Source organism: Ambystoma mexicanum, chromosome 1p (genome assembly GCF_040938575.1).
Source record: "Ambystoma mexicanum isolate Mex_15411 chromosome 1p, UKY_AmexF1_1, whole genome shotgun sequence".
In the NCBI taxonomy this organism is placed as follows: Eukaryota; Metazoa; Chordata; class Amphibia; order Caudata; family Ambystomatidae; genus Ambystoma; species Ambystoma mexicanum.
In genome coordinates, this window is record NC_090921.1 from 706,157,390 (window position 1) to 706,169,285 (window position 11,896).

An 11,896-nucleotide genomic window follows, 5' to 3' on the forward strand; every position below is an offset into this window, starting at 1 on the left:
AGAGCCCATTCGACCAGAGCAATCGCTGCTACTACGGCGTTCTTGTCTGGTGTGCCCCTGCTAGACATCTGCAGGGCTGCTACGTGGAGGTCGACGCACACCTTCACGAGATTCTACTGCGTCGACCGGGATTCAGGGAGGAGTCCAGAGTCGGCCAAGCAGTGCTGCGCAACCTGTTCGCTTAAGGGGAGCCTGGTGAGGAGGTAAGAAATGCTTAATGTTGAGCCTTTGCCACCTCCCGTGGTTGTGCATGTGTGTACTGCTATGTATTCTTGTATTCATGAGCATGTGAATCCATGCCAGACCCCATGCTGGAGAAGGAACAAGTTACTTACCTGTAACTGTTGTTCTCCAGCATGGGTCTGGCATGGATTCACATGCGAACCCTCCCGCCTACCCCTCTGCGGCTCTTCACTTGGTCAAACTGCCACTTTACGTGCTACCAAATCTGAGGATGGCTGCCAGAGGCGGTGCTTAGGGAGAGGGCAGTCATTGGCTTGGGCAGTCATGACCCAGAGACCAGTGATTTGTTTCTGATCTGTCTTTCTTAGTAGTAACCAAACTGTTTTTTTTTCTTTACGGAGGATTCCCAGCCTGACTGGGAATATTCATGAGCATGTGAATCCATGCCAGACCCATGCTGGAGAACAGTTACAGGTAAGTAACTTGTTCCTTCATCGCCAGGCATTTCAAAGCCTGCAATGTAAACGTGTAAATAAAGTTCATTGAATTTTGTTTGGGGGGGGGCAGATAAGATGTTGGGGTGTTCGGGTATAGTTAAAAATAGCTGCAGGAGGGGGGGGGGGCGAATGGGGGACTCCCCACTCCCAGAAAAGAAAAGAAAATGTGGTGAACTTTCATACACGTTTAAATTGCAGGCTTTGAAATGCCCGACGATGAAAGGACATAGAACCCTTTGTATAACCCTAGCTTTTCACACAGATTTTTGTATGTGCCCAAAGACAAGCTGGTAGCAGACCCATCACATCTTGCACCACTAGTCCCAGACCAGATCCTTGGTGCCAGGTCTGCTGCTGAGGCGGATGAGAAACCAGTCGTCCCTGATTGGACAACTACTGGCTGTTTGGCTGGTGCAGAGCTTTACCTTTGTTGTGCTTTGACTTGCTTGCAGCTTGAAATTCCGATAAAAAGACATCTGCAGCTGCTATTTAGATCTGTTAGAGCCAAGAATCCCTTTAAGAGCAGACTACTGAAGATCCGAAGACTACTGAAGTGACCCAGAATCCCTTTCAGTGTCTGAACTCCTGCTCCTCTGCCTGATCGACCGAAGACCCTGAGCGGTTCTTTATCCGTTGAGAAGTGGGACCAACTAGTCTAGACTCCTTCTCTATGATTCATCCCCTTGGAGCCTTCGGAAGGGTGCCTGGAACGCCTGGTGGACTGACCAGCTCTCTCCTGGGATACCTCGCCAGAGGCCTTGCTGTTCTGTGATAGAACTTCGGCCACAGTGATTTTGTGCCACAAGTCCACCTTCCCCGAATTCCAGCTTCCCACCGTCGCAGGAACCTGTCACGGAGCAGCTACTGTGACTTCAACTGGAAGAACTTATCTCGTCCCCTGCAAATGGTGATGTCGCTGGAGCTCTCCTTCCATCATCCAGTGGAGTGTCCTAAGGAAACCTGCTTTGTTGGCGTCTGCATTTCTTCACTGACCGGGGGGGTTGCATCTTGCATTGGCATCTGACCAGAAGAACCCTCGAACCCTCAACTCCTGGGCCCCTCTCACTGGAACAAAGGGCGCACAGTCAAGCCCCCTGCACCCTCCCCCCTATTACATCCCCTCCCCATCCACAAAGACCCGGGAGTCAAAGGGGTAAGTAAGCATCTGTATGCCTGTCCACTACTGTCCTACGCAGGTTAACATTGGCAACCAGTCCCTTTTTGTCTCCCATCTTCATTGTACTCATCTTTTGGTCTTCGAACCTGGGTTGGGCATCCTGCCCCTGGGTTATCCTTGGGTCTGGAAGAAAGAGTAAAGCTTGAACATTAATCGCCACCACAAGCACATTGCATCCTTACCTTTGACTTTTGGCCACAAGGCCCCATTCATCTTAGGGTTTGTACTTCTAAAGTTAGGATATTGAACTTTTGATTTATTGCCATAATGTTATTGCATCTACACTACTTACCTGTTTTGCATGAAGTTATTTCCTGATGTCTATTTAGTCAGTGAATGCAATGCTGATTGTATAGATTTGTATTCGAGAGTATTGTGTGTGTGAATACTACTTGTTGGCTTCATTTTTCAGTGTGTTCTGAAGGCCTAAAATAACTATTTTCATAACTGTCTAAATTGAAATGTGTGCTATTCTGTGTGGATTCATTGAGGGCCCCAGAACCCATTCGCACACTCCGGAGACTACGGCTTGACTCCCCTTAATTACTACCTTGATTGGGTTTTGGCTGAACTTAGCTCCCTGTTCACCATAATGTGGGTGGCTGCCTAAAATGTGTCCACCAGGCCAGGTTCTAGAAATCCATCTCAACAATTATGACCCCTCTATCGCTGCCTTCCTTTTCATCCTCTGAATACGATATATCATTTTACTTCTTTCTTTAAACCATAAACTTCGTTTTCCCGTCCCAGTTGTCCTATTTCTTATGCATGATCTAGATTCTTTCCTTTATTCTTCCTCCTGACTTTATTCTTTCTCTAGGGTGTCTTCAATATATTCATCTATTACTCTCATCTAAAACATGGTGGCAAGACGTCTGAGAATAAACCCGGGGTGGCACACATCCAACCCTTCAATTGCCTTTCCTTGTTCTGCTCTCCCCATCACTAAGAAGTCTATATCCTGCAGTTATCAACAGTTCAATATTTGTAAGATGCACCCCTTTCTCTTTCCATTCCACTTTACTGCATATTTTTACTTTAATCTCGGTCATTCGACCTTTCTTATTAGTTTGCCCACCTACAAACATTTCTTTTTTTTTTTCAGTTCCAGTCCTTGGCTCTTCTTTGAATCCTCTTCCGCTTATTTATGGTTTTGAAATGTATACATGGCCTTGCCCCACCTTAACTTTCTGCTGTTTATATACCATCCTGCCCTTTGTGCTAGAACTCATTTTCTTGCAGTATGCAACCCGCCCTGTGCGTAATCTCACTTAATTATTTTCACTCTTGGACCCTAAACACTGGTCCTCTATCCCGCTTTTAGATATCTTCCACTTCGTTCTGTTCACATTTCAAAAATGTCTTGTCCTTTCCATGATAATCTCATTATGTCATGTTCATGTATTTGTTAGTCTAATTTGTTCCGTCACTTCAATGTTCAGCACTTTGGCATAAGCACTATGGGTGGTTGACATGGTGGCTGCTCAATTGATTTGTTTTCAAATGGTGACTGCGATTATATATGGAATGGTAGTTTTGTCCTAAATGGAACTGTAAATTCAAGCTCTGCACTGCCGGCCAGGTTTTCCCCCAGCCCCTTTAACTCATCTGGTGAATGGTGTGAAGCCATCTATTCTAAGAGAGAGACATGGTTCCAACCAAAATATGAACAATGCTCTCTGGGTAGCTCTGGCAGCGCAGTCTGGATTCACTCCAAGGAAGGAGGAAGGCTGGAGGTGAGGTACAGTTGGGCCCCTAGATAACCCAAGTAAATAACGTACACATATACTGAAAAATATATATTTATCGTAGGATGACACCAGAAACCTGCACGGTTCAAATAAGTACTCGAGTTGCTGAACGCTATATAATGTGGAGACTGTTTCAACCACGTCTCGCATGGCAGAGTGCAACCCAGCAAACATCGCTGGAAATTCACCTCCAGTTCAGAGCCTTTGTGCAATGCATTGTGGGTCTGCAAATGAACTCAAAAGCATGCTTTTAGCATCCAAAAAGTGCCCCCCCCCTTATAGGGCAATGCTATAAGTGATGACTACTAGGTGGTGCTTCTGATGCTCAAAATGCATTGGAGGGACAGGGTCTCCTTGCCCTGTAGTCCTTTCATTTGTGTTCTGTATTGTTTTCTGCCCAGGATTCCATGTGGGACTCCTGGCAGTGCAGCTCGTCCTGTTTTTGGTTTGGTGTACAGACCCATGGGATACCCTTATGTCACCCATGTGTGAGGGTACAACCATGTGCCCCTAGTGTGTTTTTGGGCACCTGTGTGTGGCCCACAGAGCAGGGTATGGGCTGGTGGCAGCTCCATGCTGAATTTGACAGGTGCTCGGAGTATCCTCCATTTTGGGATACCCAACCCCTGCCATTGGAATCAGTCGATTCCTGATAGAAAACAAGATGGCCTCTTGCTTTCTATTGCCTGTTATCTTGTTTTTCCAAAGTCCTGGGAAGCCCTGACTCTGTCCCTTCCTCTTGACTGGCTGTTGGGTGGAAGTTCCATATATGGTGGTGTTGTGAAGTCCAGGCCAGACTGGCTGGAGCCTTCCCAGTGATTGTATGTTGTGGGTGGGACCAGGGTGAATGGAGTGTGTGACCAATTTGCACTTCTTGTTGTAGATGTGTGGTTTCTGGTGTTTGACACAATGAGACAGCCCTGCCCGAAACTGGAATGAATGCAGTGAAGTGTTGAATGGCTGGGTACTTGTCCCAATACACATTCCTTGTTGTGTGTGTCTGAGAGGGAGGAGTATGGCCTGAATGCACTGTATGCCTGATTGGCTGACTGCTGAATGCTCTGTTGAGTGATTGGTTGCCTGAGTGTGACCCAGTAGAATGAATGAGAGATTAACTAGTGTATCTGGGGGCTTCTCAAGGCTAGAATTCGTTCAGAAGCTGGAGTTGAAACTGAAGCTGAATCTCAAAGCCGAGCCTGAAGAAGGTTGACTTCTATCTCCCTTTTGCCAAAAGCCGTCGAGACTGATCCAAGAGAGGACCTGGTTAGGCGCCCTCTTCCCGTGTTTCGAGGGACCATCGAGCACCGCTAACCTTTGCCGAAGCGCCCTGGAAGGCAGACCCTCGACAGGCTGCCGACTGGACACGGGGACCGCCAAGGAGAACGAAGATGAGCACCGGACATTCCATCCGCCGCCATCGACCAGGTTTCGCAGGTTTGCATAACCGCTAGTGGCCCGTCGAAGCCAGGTTGCCCAGAAGAGGGAACCACTTGATGGTGTGCCATCGACGACCGGAGCCGCATGCTCCTTTGCCTAAGACTTTTGATTCACGGACACGCTCGTCCGCTGCGCTGCCCGCCTTATTCTACTGGAGAAGGCCAGGTTGTCGCCGTGCCAAGGAGCATCTGCCGGTGGGTTTCCCACCACCCAAAGACTGTAGAGACGGCAATGACTTGACCTCCTTGCTGGGCCACAGTTCTTCAAACTCTTTATGGTCCTGAACTGTCGAGGTGCCTCGCACGCCTCTTCCTTGCAGGACGTCTTCGCTCCGTCGTCGACGAGCGCTGCTGAGACCGAAGCTGACGTCGAGTTCACTTTCTTCGAGGGATCTCGACGATCCATGGCTCCTGCTTTAAAGGGAGCCGCTCCAGAAGGATCTGTCAACGACTTGTCAAACTGCTATTCCAGGTACATTGGGGTGGTAGAAACAACATATCTATGTTCTTGTATTGCGCCACTAACCCGGAGGCCTCGGGGCGCACACAGGAGAGAGAAGACAGGCGACCTCAAAAAAAACATGAAGAGTGAAAACACAAGAGAGAGACAGGTATTCATCATGTAGTCCACCAACAGAAGACAGATGTAAAGTACATATGGTGGGAGTACAGGAGCAAATACTCAGATCGCATGAGAAGGAAAATGCTAACCTTGACCTATATCAAACAGGAAGGTTTTTAGCTATCCACAAGATATTTGGGCACAAGATATTTGGGCATAGAGTTCCATAGAACGGGAGCCCAGGAATCAAAGCTAGTACCCTCAAATCTCTTCAGAGTGGGCTGTGGTTGAACTAGAGTGGTGTTATTACTAGAGCGCAATAGACGACCAACCGGTTTCTTTTTTTCATCCTAGCAGTGAGATGATGGAGCTTTACAGTACAGGCATTTATACACGAGGGTCAACCCTTTGTGATGTAGCCGCTGTTGAACCGGCAGCCAATGCAGGCTGCGCCTTGCCTCAAACATGCATATTAGGCTGAAGTCCCATCACAGCTCGTACCGCACTGTTCTGAATCTCCTGTAACGGCTTGAGGTTGGCCTGAGAAGTACCAATCGGGAGACTGTTACAGTAGTCCAATTTACAGTCCACAATCGCAGCTGCGATCAGTGCGAGATTGTCTTTGGATAAGTATGGGCGTATCTGCCACAAGAGCTGAATATAGTACTGGCAGGAGGATTTTAGATAACTAGTCTGTCGGTTAAAGGACAGTTGAGGGTCAAAAGACCCCTAAGGTTTTTACAGATTTCGATATATGAATAACGTGTTGACCATCATATTTTATATCCAATTTCTTTAACCTCTGCGGAGTGCCCAAAATCAGTAACTCAGTTTTGGCGTTGTTGAGGGCCAAAGAGTTTAATGCCGTCCACTTCTGAATTTCAGAAAAATGTGATTAATGTGCTCTAAGTCTTTTTTGTATTCACCAGTGAGTGTAATAACAATCTGCGTGTCATCAGCATAATTGGCAAAATAGATGCCCATCGCTGACAGAGCGCAGAGAAGACGTGAATAAATGTTAAAAAGCAAGGGTGAGAGACATGAACCATGCGGGACACCACAGAGTAATATAGAGGCAATGGAGTGAGCATTGTCTTTAGTCACCTTCATGTTCCGTGGACCTAGAAAAGATTTAAACCATGCAGATGCTTTTGTGGAGCATTGGCCTATCGAGATCAGCCTGTCCGCCAAGAGTTGATGATCAACTAAATTAAACGCGGCGGACAGGACCTGTATTGCCTTCATAGATGAGACCCGTGATACATGATTTCAAGTCCAACAGTGCAGTCTCGGCCCCATAATTAGGACGGAAACTGGACCGCTGCGTAGCTAATATATCATGCTCATCGACGAAGGCTTGATATTGGCAGTAGGCAATTTTGTCCAAAATGTTCAATATAAAAGGAAAGTTTGTGATGGGGCGGTAATTCCCTGCTTCTGCAGGATCTAAATTTTCTTTCTTAAGCAGGGGAGTAACCCAGGCCTCCTTCATATTCTCAGGAACATATGATTCTTGAAAGGATCGGTTTACAAACATGGTGATCCATGGGGCAAGGGTTTAAATATGTTCTTTAAATAGAGTAGCCGGGAGAACATCCCCTTTACAAGAAGTAGGTTTAAGTTTAGAAACTGGATCAATAACTTCTTCTATAGACACTATTTTGAAGGAAAAAAACAGGGAGGTCTCTGGCAATACCTGTAGTCTATTATGGGTGATGGAGGGTCAGAGAGGAGTTTAACTTGAGCATTGATATTATTTTGAGTTACGGTTTTAATAACAAAATTATTAAGAATATTTTGGCACCACAGACTATCAGCCAGAGGCAAAGGAGTTCTGGTACAACCCTTTAATTCCTGAAGAATGGTAAAGAGTTCTTTAGAACTAGATTTAGCTTTGAAAATCCGAAAGTTAAGATGTGATTCTTTAGTGAGATGGATAAGTGATTTATAGTGTCGAACAGCACACCAAATGACGAAAGACTTATCTCAGATGGATGTTTGCGCCAGAGTCGTTCCAAGTGACTTTTTTATGTACAGGCTTCGATTAGCTCAGCTGAGAAAGGGGTATAAGAGGTATTATTCCCTTTTTTTTAATGGAAGGTTTAAGGGATGCAAGTGTTTCGAAGGCTTCAACTGCAGATCTTATTTTGGTTACAAAGGCTTCAAGTGACATAGGCTCCTCCAAGGAAGGTAATGATGGAAGTACCGTAGCACGAAAAAGCATCTTGTGTAATTTTGCGTACATTCCTTGTCATAATTATGACAAATTGTTTTTCGGTATGCGTAATATGATGATTAGTCTCAAAACATACTGAATGGTGATCTGACCAAATACATTGGTCCACTTTAATATTAATAGGGATGTTTTTAGATATAACCCAATAGAGTATATTGCCACCTACATGAGTAGGGACCTTAACATGCTGGGTAAACAATGAGGATAAGGATTCAACTAGCGAAATAGAGGATCCATCTGATGGGTTATTGGCCCATAAATTAATATCTCCTAGGATGATAATAGGAAAAAAGGCTTGCAAGAATTTCACACTGGTTTTCCCGATTATGTAATGGGTGGTTCTATATATTATAGAAGGAAATGAGACCTAGCACAAGCCCAGTCCATATATTTTTCTATCTTTATTTTACAGGTTGTCCAGGTTGGGGTGGGGGGAGGATCTCCACACAGAACTGTGTCTAGGTAACGGGGCCAGTATTCTGCCAATTGTTCTAACCAACTGCTTTCCTCCTATGTCTATTGTTGGTTACTTTTATTAGTGATTTGTGTGACATTTAACCAGAGTACAGTTGATGCACTTTAATGAAATCTGGTAATTGTGGTACCACTTAGAACTGTATATATTTGCCATTGTAGAATTTCTGAGCACAAAGTGAGTTATTGTGATTGTGTATATAACCTTGAACCTTAGTTATGTAAAGACTGTTTTAACTAATAGTGTGGACATTCCTTTGTGGGGGCTTGGGGACTACACAAGAACCAGCCTGCATCACCTTGAGAAGCTAGGCCTTGATTGCTCGCCCATTGCTACCAACCATAGAGCATCTTGGCTGGGGTCCTCTGTGCCTCTCCTCTACCATATAGAGAGCAGAAGCTTGTTTTAATCAAGTAAAATACCCAATGTCCCTCTAATGCTCAGTCTGCTGATGTGGCAACTCAACTTGCAAACATTTTGCACTGTAACGTGCTGTACCCTAATGCCTTGGGTCTTTTATCTTCTGCTGCGGCACAGACACTCCAGCGCAGGGCCTATGTAGACTTTGTTTTCTGTAAGATTTGTGGAAACAAGTCCATTTTAATTGCAATATGGAAATATAATGGGTGAAAGCCTGCTTGTGATCTGCAGAAATTGTGAGTGAATGGTGGCAGGGGGTTCTGAATCCATTCTTGGGGACAAGTTCCCTCTTATGGTGGTAAGCAGCAGTGGGACAGTTCTGACGCCTTTTTGTTCTCTCTACCTTGCAGGTCCGCCCAACTGCTTTCCCGTTACAGACCACGGGCACCCATCATTGCTGTCACGCGCAGTGCCCAGGTGGCCCGCATTGCACATCTTAGCAGGGGGGTGTTCCCTGTCCTGTACCGAGAGCCCCAGCTGGAGGTGTGGGCTGATGATGTGGACCGCAGAGTGCAGTTCGGCATCGAGATTGGTGAGTAGTGAAATCTGAGATTGATGCTTCCCTCAGATTGAGGTTAGCTTACCCAGGAACCAGTAAGTTAGAGGCCCTGGGTTCCTTAGCTGAGGGTAATGGGCACACCTGAATGGGCTTGGCCATTATTATTTGTATTGCAATAGATGGATTCTGGCACATCGTGGAGTCGGTGGTGGGCCTCTGCAGGGAAATTGGCAAACCGTATGCACCTAGGGGAATAATCTTGAAGGGGGGGGAGGGAGTGGCATGCAGGGGTGAGGAGGCGTCCTAGTTTACAATGATTTTTCCTCCTTCTGTCCTGCAGGTAAGGTGCGAGGCTTCTTGCATGTGGAAGACCTTGTTATCATTGTGACTGGCTGGAGGCCTGGTGCTGGATTCACCAACATCATGCAGGTGGTAAAAGTGCCCTAAAAACCGACTGGCCTGTGGGAAGACTCGTTGACACATGCCACCACATACTCCAGCAGTGCCCGCTGCCCTGGATTAAGCTTTTCAAGCGATACTCTTTGCTGCACTTATCTGTGCTTCGTCCTCGGGCAGTAGATGCCTGTGGACATCGCTGGGGTTTCTGGTGATGTCACTTGTACGCAAGCTTTGTTCTCGCTGTAGGAGCCAATTATCTGAAAATAAACACATTCCAAGTAAGGCTCTGGTTTCTGTTTTTTTTTTGTTTTTTTTGTCAGGAGGATGGCAGGCAGTGGGGGGGTCTTCCTGCAGGTAAATAGAACTTGCAGTTGACAAACTGCTCAATGGTGCTGACAAGAGCCTCAATCCTCTTGAGACTGATGTCACTGCCTGTGTATCGGTCTCCCCATGTTGCTAATTTAGGAGATGTAAGTTTTGAACCAAACGTTATAAACACTCCCATGACCCCCTGCACTGAAATCGCTCCACTGGGTCCCAGTGGGACGGATGATGTAGTTCAGGTTCTTTCGTCTGATGGCCATTCGCTATCTACCAGAAATCTCAGGATGGGGGAATGTAGCATTGTCTATTTACAGCAAGACTCATAGAGGCAGTGGACAAAACTCTGGCCTCTCCTGGGTCCACCTGGCAAAGTTGGAATCCTCTTGCCCGATATGCAGGTAAGCCTTAAACTCGCCCTCAAAGAAGCATTTGAATCGGAGCCATCGCAACCTGCAACGGGGACTGGGGGCAGATTAAAAGCTGCAAGCATGCAAGAGGTGTTTTTTGTTCCAGCAGGTAAACTGTGCAAGCCATCACAAAGTTGGCATTCTCTTGCTGAGCCAACATCCTCTTGACAGAGCAGAGGCCCTTTCGGATGTCGCTCCACAGATGACCATCCTGCAGTGATGTTCGAAGGCAACCAACTTTGGACCAATGGAGACGTACCAGTGTCTAGAGTTTGGCTGGCCAGCAACTGCTCATTGAAGTGACATTACACAACCTACATCACTCTACAAAAGCCCTGCCCTAAAGAAATACATTGGCAACCAGAACTAGAGAACTAATTGACTTAAATTTGGAGATTTTTTTCGGGTTGGCGGTGGTGAGGGGAAGGAGTGAGTGGAGGTGGCTCTTTAAGTGAGTTGGTCCACGTTCCTAAAGGTTGGGCTCTTTTGAGTCTGGGGGAGAGTAGGGGGGTTGGCCGAGCTGCCTCTGATGTGCTATATGGCCTGGAGCTATGAATGCAAGACCTGCAGTTGTCCCTCAGACGCGTGTTTCATTTTTCTGTCTGTGCTTTTTGGCCCTTGTAGTGTTGCTTTAATTCTTATACATGTGGGACTGCAAGTCCCAATAAGGCAAAGACTGTTAACTACTTGCGTCTTACACAGGACACCTTTAGGGCTCCTGCTACCTGCTGATGTAACTCACTAAAGCACCACTATTCCAGACTTGCATATGTGCGTCTCTGTGGGGCAGAGGCATAGCTGCAAGTGTCGCCCCTATTGTGCGTGTGTGTGCCTTAGCTTGTTGTTAGCTGTGTCACTTCTGGGCCATAGTCCTCTCCCAGTAGAAAAGTAAACTTTAATTATGTAGTGCCACCTTTAGTGGGTGAGAGGATGCCTTCCTTAGCCCTGGTCCTTAACGCAGTATTTTAATTACATGTGGGGACTAGGTTCACTGTGCAGAAAATCACCCCCCCCCAAATACTATAATCTTTTTGGTTTATTTAATTCGTAATCTAGTTCTATAAAAGACTGTTTTTAATGGTGTGCCCCACATGTGTACAATGTATTTAAAGAAAAACATAGGACTAGACGTGGGGTCCTAGTTAGATGGTGCTAATTATTCAACGTATGCTGTAGTATACTAATGTCTTTCTTTTGTGTGTGAAACTCTTTAAGAATTCCAATTGAGGACGTTTGACCTAAGCACTTGATTAAAAATGATCAATAAGGGACGTCTGACACTCGATAATTGATGTGCCAATGATGGTCCCTGGCTGCTTCCAGTGACCCACGACTACACATTACAAACCAGCTTCCCTAATGTGTGCTCCCACAGTAGTGCAACAGAAGCCTTTCAAGAAGGTTTGTGGCAAAACGCTACTTCTACCACTCGGCCAGGGGTCTGCAACCTCTTGGCTCTCCAGATGCTTTGGATTAAAAACTCCTAAGGTTGGATACCCCTGCACTGGGTGATGCTGCACAATACAGGCA

The 11,896-nt window shown here is 46.2% G+C and overlaps 1 protein-coding gene across 5 annotated transcripts in view; it reads left to right on the top strand.

The window, feature by feature from the left end:
* PKLR (pyruvate kinase L/R) overlaps positions 1-9,917 on the top strand; it is a 183,506-nt gene extending 173,589 nt beyond the window's left edge. For all 5 annotated transcript variants that reach the window (XM_069650066.1, XM_069650072.1, XM_069650077.1 and 2 more), the window contains exons 10-11: positions 9,088-9,269; positions 9,577-9,917. In XM_069650066.1, the coding sequence (XP_069506167.1) occupies positions 9,088-9,269; positions 9,577-9,683 (289 nt within the window). In that variant the 3' untranslated portion in view covers positions 9,684-9,917. The remainder of the gene's footprint in view (positions 1-9,087; positions 9,270-9,576) is intronic.
* The last annotated feature ends 1,979 nt before the right edge of the window (positions 9,918-11,896 follow it).